General features: G+C 41.7%; 1 protein-coding gene across 1 annotated transcript in view; it reads right to left on the reverse strand.

Annotated features, from left to right (window-relative positions):
• Nucleotides 1-17,143, reverse strand: part of CYTH3 (cytohesin 3) — a 59,638-nt gene that overhangs the window by 11,037 nt on the left and 31,458 nt on the right. Inside the window, exons 4-9 of the mRNA XM_063315030.1 lie at nucleotides 15,722-15,788; nucleotides 13,010-13,128; nucleotides 6,480-6,560; nucleotides 4,599-4,711; nucleotides 3,213-3,361; nucleotides 1,488-1,599 (exon numbers count right to left, since the gene is read on the reverse strand). Of these exons, the coding sequence (XP_063171100.1) occupies nucleotides 1,488-1,599; nucleotides 3,213-3,361; nucleotides 4,599-4,711; nucleotides 6,480-6,560; nucleotides 13,010-13,128; nucleotides 15,722-15,788 (641 nt within the window). The remainder of the gene's footprint in view (nucleotides 1-1,487; nucleotides 1,600-3,212; nucleotides 3,362-4,598; nucleotides 4,712-6,479; nucleotides 6,561-13,009; nucleotides 13,129-15,721; nucleotides 15,789-17,143) is intronic.

Consider the following 17,143-nt stretch of genomic DNA (forward strand, 5'->3'; position numbering starts at 1 on the left):
ATGGGAGAAGGGTTGTCCGTTATTAACAAATGTCTGTTAAATTAGAAAGTACTCTCCTGCAGCAATTTATTTATTTATTTATTCATTTTCTATCCCACCTTTATTATTTCTATAAATAAGGCAGCGAACATACCAAATACTCCTCCTTCCTCCTATTCTCCCTACAACAACCCTGTGAGGTGGGTTGGGCTGAGAGAGAGGGACTGGCCCAAGGTCACCCAGCCGGCTTTCGTGCCTAAGGCGGGACTAGAACTCTCCTGCCACGACTGATTGGCTCTTGGGCTGAGAGGGAGGGACTGGCCCAAGGTCACCCAGCCGGCTTTCGTGCCTAAGGCGGGACTAGAACTCTCCTGCCACAACTGATTGGCTCTTGGGCTGAGAGGGAGGGACTGGCCCAAGGTCACCCAGCCGGCTTTCGTGCCTAAGGCGGGACTAGAACTCTCCTGCCACGCCTGATTGGCTCTTGGGCTGAGAGAGAGGGACAGGCCCAAGGTCACCCAGCTGGCATTTGCATTTGCATTGTTTGAGTCCATTTATGACTTTGGAATAATGACATTAGTATGCCAGTGGCACTAATCAGTGCAGAAAACTGGTCTGTTCTATGCAAAAAGTCTGTGGCATCGATATTTTTATGGGAAATAAAGGAAAATTCAAATGCTACCTCGGTGCTCTAGTTCCACAAAGATCAAACTATGCAGTATCAAACAGCCCTGAATATCAAGTTGGTCAGTGACAAAGTGTTAGGACGTCACCAAGGGCTCAGCACCCTGCTACGGTTTCCGATTTTAGGCGCACACAATTCTGCAGGCTCCGCCGAGTGATTTAGTGACAAACACAGAAACATCAGCAAACTGAGGCCAAGGAAGGGGTTAAATGAAGGCAGAACCAAGCAACAGAAGGTGAAAAGAGGAATACATACCTCCTAACGCAGAATAAGAACGACAGCCAGTCACAGAACAGAAAGATGATAGATCTCAGCCCAAAAGGAAAACAAGAAGGCACGTTTAAACCACTCGTTCCGAAAAATCCTAGCCCCAAATCAAACCAACAGAAATGCACAAATACAGAGTGGGAAAAAAGAGAAGACATCCAGGTGTATAAAAGAAAAAGGCACGTCTCGTTTGGGTGTGAACCCTCATGGATAACCAATGGTAAAAGTACATTACAGCGTATTGACGAGAAATTATTGAATTCCCACTGAGCTGTTGGCGCGTGGGCTCAGATGCTTGAAAAAGGAGAGGGATGTTTTTCGGATGAGATGGGCAACCTCAGAAATCAAATGCCACATCCCGGCGTAAAATAATCAAAAAGCAGGAGGAGGAGATAACGATGCAGCAGGCTCGCCAATGAAATGATGCTTCCAGCAGAAAGGAACAATACTGCTATTCTGCTCAAATTTCAGCACAGCCATGGAAGAACAGAAGAGAGAGAGACAAATCAACCATATGCCAAGGAAAAAGGGGGAAAGGAAGAATCTGTCTACTGACCTAACTTCAGGAGCCAGCCTTCTCGATCTGGGTTAAAAAAGGTGTGGGTTAAATCGTTCCCGTCGTCTTCTGGAATCTTAAAGGGCTCGTTTTTAATACTTTCGTATAAATTCTAGAAGAAAGAGAAGGCAGAAAAGTTTAACGCCACCTGGCCAGAGACAGATTCTGTCCACAATCTCAAACAGAAATCAAAAGTCCGTTCTTCTTTGAGGACCAATTGGCAACATCTTCTTTCCAGATCTACCTTCCCCTTTTCAAACCTGGAGTTAGGACATGTGACAACCTCAACAAGTAGTTGTTAAGCACTTGGAAATGGAATAGAGTTTGGTCCACAATCTGAAAATGTGTTTGGGATGGATCCAAAATTAAGTGGTTGTGTAACATAGGGAGATACCGACTTCGCAGGGCAAACTCATTGTCCCTTTCCAATAGAAGGCTACCCATTCTGAAGAATTACAGGAAGAAGCCTCAACAAAGGAACTCTTGTCAGATCAGGAAAAACGGAGTATCCTGAAAGGAGGACAGGTCAACAAGTAGCCACTATAGTACACAAAATATCAAGATTGTCATTTGAGAGCCACATGCTTCTCTATAAAGCTCCCCAGCAACAGGAGGAAGGGATGCACAAAACATCATCTCTAGGTAGAGTCAGAAGTCATCTTGGCCAATATTCTGGAGAACAATTGCAAGACAGAGGAGTAATCTCTGGTAGATGGGCCAATAGTCTAATTCAGCATAAGACAGTACTACAACCTAAGGCCTTTGAAGACATGAAAGCATTCAAATACACCGTATAAAGGAGTAAAAATCAATGGCCTGGTCTACACCTTGCAAATCATGGCTGCATGGGTTCCAAAAACTTTGGTTTACGCATTACGCTAAGTCATATTGCTCCTTACAGTGTGTGAAGCCAGACAGGGCAGCCTAGTAGCTAGCATGTTGGACTGAAGCCAGGAAGCCCTGGGGCCAGAGGTGATGTTGTATCACCTCAAACCTTGATGGTCTTTATTGTGCTAGTCCCTCACTCTAAGATTACTCCATTTCATACTGTTGTTTTATACCAGTGTTTCATGCTGGCTGGGGAATTCTGGAAGTTGAACTCCACACAGCTTAAAGTTGTCAAGGTTGAGAAACACTGATTTATACTAAAAGATCAAATTCAAGGGCACCTGTGTATATCAGGGTTTCTCAACCAGAGTTCTGTGGCACCCTAGGGTTCCGTGAGAGGTCACGAGGGGTTCCCTGGGAGATCACGATTTATTTAAAAAATTATTTCAAATTCGGGCCACTTCACATTCAAGAGGTAAGATCCATTCTTTATTTCTAGTTGAAGAACCCTGTTAATGCATATATACAGGCCTACCCATGAAAAATATAATAATTTTGTAACCTCTCACCTATCTTTGAGCCTGAATGTACAGGGGTTCCCTGAGGCCTGAAAAGTATTTCAAGGATTCCTCTAGGGTCAGAAGGTTGAGAAAGGCTGGTGTATATCATCCAGAAATCTTTGAAGACTTGATGGACTGAATAAATAATAGGACCAGTAATAATAATACAACCAATAATAACAGGAATACCATCACTTCTCTACTGAGATCTAAAGTCCCAGGATGTGAACCCTGTTGTGTTCGTTTCCACAGTGATCAGTACCAAGAGTGATGTATTTATTCCTTGGCCACACTTCAAAGCCCTACATCATGCGCTCATCCTTTCAACACCACTTACCCGTAGCAATTCTTCTGGGAGGTCTCCACCCTCATTAATACCTCGGTTCATAGATATAAACCTCTCCACCGTTGGCTTGTCTCTCACATTGTGGTTGTGTAGACTGGTGTTCAACATAATGATTGCAAACGAGAGTACATAGCATGTATCTGGGAAACAAAACATCAAAGCAGAATGTTTGCCCCGCAAAGCTGCTTGTAAAACCAGCCTCTGGCAAATGAGGAATAAAATAAACAAGCATGTCCTCATCTCTTACAACCTCCAGCAGAGAGAAAAGACATCCTGCTGAAGTTCTGTTGAACTTGGGACGCAAACCTCTCAGGCATGTGTCCTACAAGGAAAACTTAAAACTGTATTTCAGTTTTCTTTGTCTGCAATTACTACTGGCAAATTATTCTCCATGTCATGCCATTTCATGACCAGACAACTTCCTAGGACAAAAATGATCTTCCTCTTGCATGTTTTGATTCAGTACAATCCTTCTGTGATGAAGCAACCAACAGAATCCAATGAATTTGAACTGTTCTACTATGGTTTGCTCTGCCTTTGCTTAAGAGGAGTGGAATCCATTGTTCAAAGCTAGTTTGCAATCCTGGTTTGGAAGGCAACCACAGTTTGCCGGTTCAAATGCGGCAGGAAGCCCTGTATTGTGTTATACAGGAAGTAAGTCAGTGAGCCAAAACATGGTAGAAAAGCAAGGAATGTATGAAGTTGAAACATCTCATCTGGAACCCTATAAATAAATGGCATTTATGGAGACTCCATTGTAATATGTTTTGGACCACCCCATCACTGTGACCAGAAGACAGCTTGGAATCTAGAGATTTGATTCTACACTCCAGAAACCTCAGGTTCCATAAGAAACTAGATCATTACAGTTTTCAGCTTAGTTCCTGTCAACAGGGGTTGACCCATCACATTAAGCCTTAACAAGGGTTTTTTGGGGGAGTCTTGGACTGTTATATGAAACCAATCATTGTTTTATAATCATTCCCAGCCGAGATCATCTCTTTGCTCAGAAACAATAGCAGAAAATAATATTTGGACAAAGGAGAAGCTGCTTTCGATGAAGATGGTAGAGCAGGATTTTTCTTACATTCTGAGATCCAACTTCCACCCATGGTTTCTTGAAGAAGCCATAGTGGCCAGCTTCACACATAACACTAATTATACCATATTGTGGATGTGGTGAATGTCCCTGCCTTCCAACCCCAATTGCCCTAAAGAGGTTGACAAAAACATAACGAATATTCAATCATGGTGACCAAGGGCAACCATTACAATAGCTGGCCAAGCTACCACAACACCAAACACGTTGAGACTTGTGGGATGTGAGAGCCCGACTGATCAAGACAAATACAAGTGGGAAAGGCCACATCCACTCACCTGTGGACTGGAAAACCCCAGGGTTACAGAGGCAGTAGCGCGAAGCAAACGCTTCCATCATACGATCAATTTTTTGAGCTTCTCCAGGTAGCCTAAAACTCCACAGGAACTGCCTGCAAAGATATCCAGAAAGTCAGAGATAGACTAAAACCCATTCCAGGCCTCTTGATAATTAAAAAAACACTCTCATGAGCTCAGGCTAATCAGAAATTAAACATCTGTTTATCAGATCAGGTTTGAAATGTTTCTCTGAAGGTCATCTGGGAAGCTTAGCCACTCAAGCAGGACAGTGTTTGCTGATTACACAAGACAGCCAGCCAGATCTTTCTGTCTCCCAACACCATCTTTTGAGCTCTTGGAAAAGATCAATCAAGTTTAAAATAGAAACCTCTGCTTGGATCTACATCTTCTCCTTAAGCTCTCTTTCTTTCCAGCCGGATTGGCCCCTTTAATTATGACCAATAGCTTTCAGTCTTCCTGGTGCCGGGCAATACATGCCAAATTGCAATCTTCTGGCTTTACCTGGGCAGCCATTACCACGATGAGTTACGAATGCACACCTGCTGACCTCAAACAACAGGCCATCGATTTGAAGCTGCAATCAGATTTATCAGTTCTACCTAGAAACATCTTTTTGAGCCATTCTGAATATTTTCTCCGACCAGCCAGATCCCTAAGCCACACAACAATTCCAAAATGTAGAAGGGCTTTATCCCTGGCCAGATTCAATGCCCTCCCAACAGCTGTTACTGAAGGGAGAAACCGAAATATCCCGTCTGAACAGAGACTGTGTCCATGTGGTGGAGGAACGACTGAAATGATGGAACAGATGGGACATGCTATTTTGTATTGCTCCCTCTACGCAGGTGCTTGCCAGGGATTACTATCCCCGCTCTTCACTAAACATCCTGGTTGCTCTGACTCATTTTGTCTCAAGTTGTTCCTATCTGATCAATCTGATTTTATTTCGTTGACCACAGCCAAGGACTGTTCTATTGTTTGCGCAATATGTTGTAGAGTCTCCTCTAATTTTTCTCAGATACAGTATTTTAGAATTTTATGTGTTTCTCTTTTTATCCTGATTAACTGTGATTTTATTTGCTGGTCTATGACCAAATAAAGATTGATTGATTGATTGATCCATCAAGCCAACCCATTCTTACATAGGAAGCTGTGATTTTCACAGCAGCAGCCAGAGGGCAGTGTGCAGATGGTGCAGTCCATGCACAGGTCAACATTTAACATTCCCCCAGGTCCAGGGAGAAACTTAAGCATGGCTTAAGTTTTAATTCATTTCCAAATGTCTTAGTGACCATGCTAAGCCAAGACTTGTGTGATCATGGCTGCCTTCATTTACACAATCTATGAATGGGTTCCTGCCTTGCTTAAAGCTACAAAAGAGTGTGTGCCATGTGCAAACATAGCCAAACAGTGGCTTATTCATCCAACAATGGTAAAGCTCAGGGTTGTTCACAGGGGTGGTTAAAAAATCAAGATGGCAGCCAAAAAAGGGGCAGGGCTTCTATCGTGGGGTTCTGGCTGCCATCTTGGTTTTTTAAATTATCCCAGTGCATGCCCTCAGTAACATTTATTAAGCCATGAATTATGCTAAGAAACCACATCAGCTGAATTCACCAAACACACCAGCTATTACTGTACAAACTGTCCTGTGGCTAAGTGTAGGCGGCTGTGCACAGTGCTCAACTCAACAAATGAGACCCCAATTCTATATGCAGATATGTAGGGTTAAGCCCAGGGATCTTCATAACACCAGAAAAGCCTCTCAAATAGCATTTTTTTCTCCCCTACAGCTTCTGCTTTAAAACGACAAAGTTATTTTTAACATTGTTTTTCCAACAGCCTTTTAAAAACATTTCTTACCGTAATGCTTGGACAAGATTGAGATCTGCAAACTCATGGAGTTCAACAAAAGCCTGAAGTACTTTAATATTAAAGTCATCCCTGTAAAAGAGAGAAGAAAAAGTGGAAATAGCAACCCTTTAATTTAATATTCAGCTGTTGGGCTTTTGAGGTTGGGTTGTTGTTTTTTTTAACTTGGCCTGTTACCAAGCTGTGCTCATTGGTCCAAAGCTATGTGGTCTTCAACAATAACCTTAAGACATTAATCTTATTATTAGCTGATTGAAAAAGGCATTCATGTCAAAGATCATGGGGTCCTATTATTAGAACCAATATTTTTTTTTCAAAATGCATGCTGATTATTCAAGCTAGGGAGAAATTCACCTCTGGCTTGATTTCAAACAGGATGCACCCTCATCCAACTGGCAGGTCCCCCTCTCCTGCATGGCTAACCATCAAGTCTCCATCACAACTGACTGTTAAATACAACAAAATATCAGCTTGCCTACATCCAGAATAGAGAACCACTGTACAAACCACTTGTATTTCCTTTCTCAAAGGCAAATGCAGGGAACCTGTATTCACACGGACTCCATCCTTTAAGATTTGGCAGATGGAATTCCAGTCCGTCATCCTATTCTAATGATAGACAGGAAACCCAGAAACTTGGTTTGTTTGTTTTTTTCAATGAGCTCTTAGTATTGTCACGAAGCCAGTGGTGCTCCAGATTAGAACCTCTGAGCAAATCCTTCAGACTTACTTATCTTCCATATGCTCTGAAGTTCTCTATCAAAGATGTAAACGCCTGATGAGATGTATGATCGTGAAACAGGAACAGTCTAGCACCCATTGCCTTTCTTTCAACGTAAGCGATAATGCCATTAAAACAATGATTTAGCATTATTCAACCATGTAAGTATGAAGTCCTGCAATCCACAGGGTGTGTTTGAAAGGCATAAGTAGATTAAAAAGTTGCGGATCCGCTTCTACCCCAAGAAAGGGTAGGCGGATTTTTACAGGCAGTTCCCAAAGTGAGCACGACAAACCTTTCCAAGGATTTTAATTAGTGTGTCGAAAAAACCACTAATTAAATCGGAAGCAAGCAAGTTGTTGTATAAATACTATGGCGTGCTTGCCAAGGGGAAATAAATGTGGTGGATCAAAAGGCGTGTTTTTTAACCTTAACACAATCGTATCAACAATAATGCAATTTAGCAAATATGGTCCAGGAGAATCCTTTGGAGAAAGATCTCAAGATCTTTCTCTGAGACCTCCCTCTTAGTTGTAAAATGTTCCAATCATCTTGAATGAAGATTTCGTCCAGTAAAAGAAAGTAATATAGAAGCAACAATTTACTGTTCTCTCTGAAAAGAGAGCCAGTTTGGTCTAGTGGTTAAGGCAACGGACTAGAAACCAGGAGGCTGTGAGTTCTAGTCCCGCCTTAGGCATGAAAGCCGGCTGGGTGACCCTGGGCCAGTCCCTCCCTCTCAGCCCAAGAGCCAATCAGGCGTGGTATGAAAGTTCTAGTCCCGCCTTGGGCAAGAAAGCCAGCTGGGTGACTCTGGGCCAGTCCCTCCCTCTCAGCCCAACTCACCTCACAGGGTTGTTGTGGGGAAAATAGGAGGAGGAAGGAGTATTTGTATGTTCGCCGCCTTGAGTTATTTATAAAAATAATAAAGGTGGGATATAAAATAAAAAAAATAAAAAGAGCACATAATCCTGAAAGATGCTTGCGAGATTCCCGGCTACTGTATGGGCAAGTTCATATAACGTTAAGCCATGGGCATCCGTGTGTGTGTACGGGAGATAACGAGAGGGGGTAAGTGATGCCATATGCATTGTGATGTCATTATGCAAGTGATATCATGGTGCACATAATATCATCATGGCTTGTACGAGATGCCCATGCACAAAGCAAAACAAACTCCATCTTAGCATAGCATGGTAGGTGAATCTAGACACTGTGATAGGCTTTATGGCAGGATATATTTTATGAACAGAGTCATAAAATACTTGGGAGAGATGAGATTGGCATCTATGGGAAACATGATCGATATCTTGGAACTGATCTCCTGAAGCCTGGAGAACCTAACTACTGTGTGTGTGTGTGTGTGTGGATATGTGCGTGCAGACGCGTGCATCTATATCTATCAAACCTGGGCTATCTCTATCCCAGGGAATCCGTAACTGTCACTGCTGTAACCCCATCCAAGGTTATGGAGTGATCCCCTGGTTGACCTCAAGGCAACAGATGAAGATTGGGAGATAATTCTAAGTAGATCTCTGGATGACCTTTGTCAAGTATGGCCTCCTTCTTTGTAAACTGGGAAGTGATCACGTGAATGTTGGGAGAATGAAAGGAAGGGAGGAGGGAGAAGCAAAACAAAAGAATATTGCTGCCTTCTTGGATTGTAACCAGGATACATTATTAATGTGAAATTGTTCTGGTTTGAATTCCTTGTCTCATAAATCCAAATTATCTAAATGCTCTGAACAATTTTACATGTCTGCATTGCAAGCTGATAGCCCCCCACCCCAACAGATGGACACACAGCAGAGTCTTTTAGATATATTTTTAGTATGTAGATAGATATTTAACTAATGGGAGAAATGCACAGAAATTAGTTTGGAAAATTCTCAATACCTTGCTAAAGATAATACACACTTGGCTAATATACATCCAAGTGTACAGACCATCTGTTTTCATTAATTATAGACAGCAATGCCAGTCTTAAAATTCAACCATCATACAGGACAATTGTCTTCAGTGTGAACATGTCTTTGGGGTTTTACGTATAGGGATTAATTCTGGGTGCTCTGTCAATCAATTTCACAATCAAATGGTTAGCAAGTGTTAGAGATTTCCTATTTTGTAGTCTGAGCCACACACAGAATCCTGTGCATTTTTACCCTGACATACTATACATTCCACTGAATTCACCCATCACTCTAAGCCAGTTCATTTACTCATGATCTACTGAATAAACCACAATTACTTCATTTGCATAAGCCATAAAACAATGGTTTGCAAGGCACAATGACTAGATTCAAGATGTCACTAAGCCTAAAGAAAACAAATACTATTGTGTTTTATTTTTTATGTGAACTCAACCATTGTGTTTATTTAAAAAAAAATCTATTGAAATTCTGACTTATCTCAAACCAAGTTACTCGCTTTATGAGGCTTAGGCTGCTATCCTATGGACATGTTTCTTAGAGTAAGTCCCAGGGGGCATAGGGGGCATAGTGGGGCTTCTTTTCAAGTAATCAAGTATTGAATAGTCCCATAAAATGACTTTTTAAAATTACTATCATTCTATCATTCTCCACACACTTTGAACACACAAGAAGCTTCTTTTTTACAAAATGGATAAATTAAATCTCAGCCTTCAAGGATTATATATGTTTAAAAAAACCATGTAACCCTGTAGCCCTACTCCAAGCTGATTTAATATAAAATATGTCTTTTTCCCATTTGACCAGGGTTTCTCCACTTACGGGTTCCCTGGGAGACCATGATTTATTTTAAAAATTAATTCCAATTTGGGCAACTTCGCATTAAAGAGACACGTTTCATTCTTTATTTTTAGTTGAAGAACACTGTTAATGCATCTATACAGGCCTACTCATGAAACAAATAGAATAATTTTGCAACTTCTGGCCTATATTTGAGGCTGAATGTGCAGGGGTTCCCCAAGGCCTGAAAAGTATTGCAAGGGTTCCTCCAGGGTCAAAAAGTTGATTGAGAAAGGCTGCTTTTGACCATCTCCTGCCCGAAGCAAACGTTATGTGAACAAAACCTGAATTCCTATTTGGCCATTGTTGGTAAAATCAAGATCAGTAAGGGAAAACAGAGTCATTGGCAGAGTTCAGCTGGTTGTGTCGACAGCATTTCTCTTTCTCGCCAGCTGAGTCCCTTCTTAAGTGCCTTGGGGACAATGCTGGACCATTTTGTCTTCTCAAGCGGCAGGCAAGCAGAACAGGCCTGCTATCCCACAGTGTCTTTTACATAACGTTCTCCTGCCTGCCTTATCACAAGAAAGCAGCTTAGTATTTCTTAGAAGCAGGGTTATGTTGGAGATTCATCCCCAAAAAGTTTAGAATAAGCTCCTGCTGGATGAATTGTTTCTTTGATTTCTCCCATTTTATGCCAGCAAGATTGCTGAGAAGGGGCTGTTATATTCTCTGTCTCTGGAAAGCATTACAACAGAAGAAATCATCAGGACTCCATCAAGATGTTCTCCATCTTTGTCTGTCTGGGCTATTCTGAGGTATGTTTGTGAGTTATGCACACTAAGCTTGAAATGGTTTGCAGGCAAGGGAATCCAGATGAAACTGGAGAAGTAACAACCCCCCCCCGATGATTTAGATGGCAATCTCCATTCCCAACCACTCATCTTTTAAGCCCCCCTTTAGCTTATGTTTTTTTCCAATCACATTTGCCACCACAGCAAAAAGATCTTTAAATGTAATACTACTTTTGCTAAAGCATTTTTCAAAAGAGAGAAAACTAAAAAAAAAAAATGACGACTATAAAGATGATTAGGATTGGCAGAACTTTAGTGATAACAAATACAATCAATATGCCTCCTAAAATTAGCAATTTCTTTTTATTTCTGCCTTCCAATATCAAATGCTGCAGCCTATTTTAAAAAGTTTAACTCCGAAACTTCCCAAGATTTGTATTCTGGATTCTTTTCTCAGGCTTTGTCATTTACTTTTTGGTCTATGAATGCATATTTTAATAAATTAATGTTAATAAATGAATGATGGGAAAAAAGCAGAAGAGCTTAGCTGCAGAGTGCACGCAATGCACATTGAATAGAGCAAGACCAACGGGCATATTTGGAATTTGGAGAAAGAACACGCTCCCAAAATGTTGCCCCGGAAGACTTCTCTACATAATGGTGGCCAAAGGAGATGTGGGCAGTCAACCAGATCTTTTGTGACATTCTGAGGCCATCCGTTTCCTTATCTGCTTTCTCAGAAAGTGGGCTCACTTTAATTAAACCAAGCACTGTGCTGAAGTATCTACCATCTTTATCCTCCAAGAAGATTTGGGAAGAGATCTTTGGAGCATTTATGGCATACAGATGAAACCAGAATCCAGCCTTTTGCTTCGCAGAAGGGCAACTTTCTATATAGTCATACTTGGGGCTGGCTAGTGCCTTGAAGTGCCCCTCCGATACAATGACTGAATGAGATCACAGCCATCTGGATTTTATTATATTTGGCAAAGGTAAAGGTTTCCCTTGACCTTAAGTCCAGTCATGTCTGACTCTAGGGGGTGGTGCTCATCTCCGTTTCAAAGCCGAAGAGCCGGCGTTTGTCCGTAGACACTTCCTCCGTGGTCATGTAGCTGGCATGACTACACGGAACGCTGTTACCTGCCCACTGAACATTAATCTACTCACATTGGCATGTTTTTGAACTGCTAGGTTGGCAGGAGCTGGGACTAGCAACAGGAGCTCACCCCATCACGTGGATTCGAACCGCCGACCTTCCGATTGGCAAGCTCAGCGGTTTAACCCGCAGCGCCACCGCATCCCCCTATTATATTTGGTAGTTCTGTGAAATTGTTTTATAGTGTGTTTTATATAGAAGTTTTATTATATATTTATTGTTGTATATTGTAAACCGCCCAGAGTTCCTCCGCTCGGAGGAGATGGGCGGTGACAAATTTGATAAATAAATATAGTTAAAATAGTTTTAGGTGAATAGATCTCTTTTTCTAAAAAAGTCCATTGGGACTGGGAGCCTGATGACCACCAAAGAAAGCACTGACTTTGTCAACCTATTCTTGGGATAAAAGTTCTCAGCTTCAAACTCCTGGTGTTTCCATTTGAAAGTATCAGGTCGCCTTGAGGGGACAAAGTACTGGCATGAAGCTGCTTAGATGGACAAATAAATCTGGCTTGGATATTCTACTTCTACAAAGGGTAGAAAAGGTAGGTTTCTAAAAACCCAATAAATCAGTGTGAAAGTTAGATGGAGGAACTGGCCAGTCCTAATCAGAAGCTTCGCGACAGAATGACACAACTGATCTTTGTGGTGGGCTGGAAGCTTCCTCTAAGGTAGGTGTGACCAAGACAAAAATCACATGTTCATTTACACTGACATGTGATTACAGTGAACTCTTGATAGGATGGCTTTCTATTTCCCCACTCAGCAATGTGAGAAATTACAGGGTGGAAATGTTGGAAGGGTTATGGAGAGTTGAAATGCAGCAGTGGTATGGAAGTCACTCCTACAACAGCCATTAGAGCTGCCAACCTTTATGCGCTCTGTGATGGGACCTGGGAATGGAGCTGCCCGAACACTCAGTTGAACTGTAATATTTACAGTGCTTTCCATGTTAACTTTTTTTGTTTCATACTTCAAAGGCTCTTTTCATTGGCTCAGAGATGGGATGGTGCTTCCATAAAATATGTTCTCAAGTGTTCCTATTTTGTGGTACTCCCTGGTATAAAAGCAGAGGAAGATCAAGGTTCTAAGTAAAGTTCTCCACGTCCGTCTCAAGGAGATACACAATGAGACTGGCCTCCACTTACCTCTCACCAAGATAATCGCCAATAACGGTTTTATTTAGCCCTTCCCCTTTATAAAGGAACTGAGCAATGTCCTCCGGAGTGTTCTGCAGGAGATCATTTTCTATGAGAAACTGAATTCCCTAAAACAGCAGAAAAAAGGAAGACAAGAATTCAGGCTTTGTTCCTCTTTATCGAAATTCACATTCCAGAAATACGAAGAAGCTAGAGAGAACACTTTTTTTTCCCCAGCCAGGAATGACCCTGCTTGTTAGTCTAAGGAGCAGAAAGCAAAGCGAATATTCAGCAGATATGCAGCAAAATGAACAGTTTGCAGGGGGCATCTATCCGGGGAGGGTCAAAAACGTCAAGGTGTAATCAAAGCCTGTCCCCCTTTTAATATAAAAAGAGGTGGGGGCTTCACTCACATGGTAGCCATCTTGATGTTTTTGACCATCCCCTGCAGATGCCCGTGACCATTTGGACAAGTTTTGTTCTTTTTAAGAAAAATTGTAGAAAGGAATGAAGAAGTTGAGTCACGAAGAGAAAATTAGTTTCATATTTCTTACTTTCCTGTATTTCCAAGTAATAAAAGGGAATAAATTCTAAGAAACCCATCAACCCAAACACTTGGCCACCTCATGGTTGGGTTTACACCATGATGTTTTGATTTAACCATGGTTTATTGAACAAGGAAACGCATCTACTCAAAGCTTTGGCAGTCTCATGGTTGGATTTACACGTTGCTAAATACCATACTAACCCATGACTTGTTTTAACAATGGTTTATTGAACAAGCAATTGTGACTACCTATAACATTAAGCTATCATGTAGTTTGCTTGGTTTTGACTTAGCATGTGCAAACTCAGCCTCTGCTGGTTGAGCTTTGTCCCTTCTTTGTGTTTTTTCTGAGAGAGAGATGCATTTGAACATTTTGACTCACATTAGCATCAACAGAATTAAATACCATTTAGAAAATGGCATTTTAACTACACTTTGAAATGGGGCTTAATGGGAGCAATCCTTTGGCAAGATTTATTCCTCTGTTTCATTCTCCAGACAGCTGGAGCCGCAAACGGCTGGAATGGAAATAACTGGGTTCATTTTTCCAAACAAACAAGCAGAAAGTTCAAAGAAGGTTTGGGATGAAGGAGAAATAGGGAAAAACAAATGTATTTTTGACAGAAGAAACACAGAGGGCACCAGCACACATTGGTGCCAAAATGCAAGCAGTTCTTACTGCTTCTGCGTCGAACTGTTTTATCAGGGTAAGCCCAATGCCATTTTATCAATCTTGGAAACTATTTTTAGTCTTGAAAAAGTGCTGATGTTTTTCACCCTCTTTTTGCCCGTGTGTGCAGAAAATTGCTACTACAAAAACTTCCCTAAATATCTGGCCAAAATACAAAACCCAAGAATCAGATTTCCTTTTGAAGCTACAACAAGAGGCAGCATTGTGTTCCCAAAAAAAAGGATTACGTTTCCTTCCACAAAACCACCAGGAGTTAAGAAATTTGTTGCAATTCAAAAGCTCTTCAAGGGGGTCTCTCTCTCTCTCTCTTTCTCTCTCTCTCTTTTTTTCTTTCAGCTCTATGCTTCAGAAATCCCTTTCTTGCATTAGGGCCTGTTGTCTGGAGATCCAGATGTCTCAAGAAAATGAAGTTATCATCATCTGAAACAAAATAAAGCTAACCACTTAGGGAGAAAACAAGGCTCCAGATGTATTTAGCTCTTAGGATGGGGGGAGGTGAATGAGACAAAAGAGGATGTGCATTGGCAAGACTGTCTCTCCGAGATCTAATAAAGAAAAAGGGGAGAATAACAAAAAGAATGAAATGTGATAAGAAAGATACATTTCCAGGATGGTCTTAGACAGCATGCACCAATGATGCAGAGCTCCATTTGTTGGGCTTTCCCAGCAAGATGGTACGATGAAGATCAAAGGTTTCCATGGAGGTGGGTTAATAAAGATGGCAGCTGTGATTGCATGCTTGTGGCTGCCATCTTGATCTTTTTAAGGCCCTCCCCGTGGACCCCCGAGAGGTGGGTAGCCTAGGCAAACACCAATGCTTTGAGGAAGCTGTAATGGTGCGTGGGAATGACCTTGGGAGACAGGAGGAAGAGCTGCAGACTAGACAGAGGTCAGATAAGAGGCAGCTGAGTCCACAGAAGGAATAGGGATGTGGCAAATGTCTCAGAAGGGACCCTCCCTAGTTTTGTGGACTGTAAAGGCGAGGGGGGAGAGATGTACTTTCAGACTTGCAAGATTGATGTCGACCTTGCGAGGCACTTCAGACAAGAAGCACACCCAGAAGTATTAGCTTCTAACTTTATTGTAAGCTTCCACTGAAACAATCTTGGGGCTGTCCTTCTAAGACTCCACAAGCTACAATCTCAAGAACGGTTTTGCAGCAAACCATTTTGATGCCATCACAGGTACCTCCTGAGAAAGCCATGTTGTGAACCCAATGGTTTATGGCTTAGAGCAGTGCTTCTCAACCTTGGCAACTGTAAGATGTGTGGACTTCAACTCCCAGAATTCCCCAGCCAGCAAGCTGAGTTGAAGTCCATACATCTTGAAGTTGCTGAGGTTGAGAAACACTGGCTTAGAGTATGGGATGAACCCTTCCAACTATGGTTGATTGAATAAACTGTGGTTAAAGAAATAATAGCTTGGGGCTCATGAAACAACTCAGCCCAAAATAGGGATTCTCAAGAACCAAAAAATGTCTCACCTTCTTGGGATCCATGTTGAATTTTTTCCTTCCCATTGCAACTTGCTTATTCCTTTGGGTAGCTTTACTGTTGGTTTGGAGGGAAGAGAAACGAAAAAGGAAGGCCGTTAGATCCAAAGACTGCATGAAATGTATTTCCACAATTAAATTTCAGGAGTTATTTACAGCATCATAGTGCCTGATGAGGCCAGCACAGAGACTACAGCCTAGTTGAATGTTCCGTCTCAAAGTTTTAAAAAAATGTTATTAACCCAGACAAAAATCAGAAGTAGCTTTGGTTTCATCGTTGGGAGGTAGAAATGGCATTTAAATATTCTGACACACACGGCAGCCAGGAATTATAGGGTTTTAACCCACAAACCAGTTAAACTGGATTCATTCAAGCCAACTGTCAGTATAATATGCTGAGTGTCTGGACTGCCAACAACTGTTTAGGTCTTCTGCTTTGCTAGCACAATCCCACAACTACAAAGATTGCAGAGGCTGAATAAACGAACCAAGGACGTTGTGCCAGAAACGACGTGAGAACTGTCAGCATTGTGCCAGCGGCAGGATGTAAAGCTCTTTCCAGTTCAACCTTCAAAAAGTTGATGCAGAAACATTAACCATCACATCCTGAAGACATTTCAGCCACTCTGAGTCCAGATGCACTAAAATAACACTCTTTGTATAAGGAAAAGGGTTGTTTCTTTCCCCTCCTCCCCAAAAGGCAACAGAAATTATATTTTTGTTTGCAAAGATCCCAGTGCAGTTTAGGATATAAAACCCTTTCCTTTGCTTTAAAATTTATTTCTGCTCCGGATACAGAAAGGCGTGTATCTCGCAGCAAAGAAGGCTATACAATAACTTGAATAAACAAAGAGTTTTGATGTGAAAGCCTATATTTATTGAGTGCAGAAAAGTTCCTGCTAGCAGATAATTTCCAAATTTTCAGTTGCACCCCAGATTTGGAATTTGGTAGGCCTTGTTTAGGTAAAGGGAATGTCTTTGAATGTGGATTGCTTTGGGTGTTGTGTGAATGTTTTGTGACATATGGTTTGTTGTTATTAGAATGACTTTGAAGGTCAGCATCCTACTTATTACTTTACCATTTGGCACTTAGACACACCCAATATTAAACCACAGTCTGTTTAATCATGGTTTGTCAATTCAGCAAATTGGGCGGGTAAGACACCTCACTAAGCCCATAAACTTGGCTGCACAAACTCTTGTGTGTTCTTTGGCCCAGACAACACACAGCTAAGCCACCATATACTAGATGCAAAGTATGAACCAGGTCTTTCTGCCCCAATTTCAATATGGCGGACAAGAAATGCAATTGGAGCAAGGCTGTTGAATGTCCTGCAACATGATATGCAAACTTGAACATCCAGAGGGGTCAAAGGCAGGGAGCAAGAAACACGGCGTGCCTCATGACACAAG

This window comes from Candoia aspera, chromosome 14 (genome assembly GCF_035149785.1).
Source record: "Candoia aspera isolate rCanAsp1 chromosome 14, rCanAsp1.hap2, whole genome shotgun sequence".
NCBI classification, from domain to species: domain Eukaryota; kingdom Metazoa; phylum Chordata; class Lepidosauria; order Squamata; family Boidae; genus Candoia; species Candoia aspera.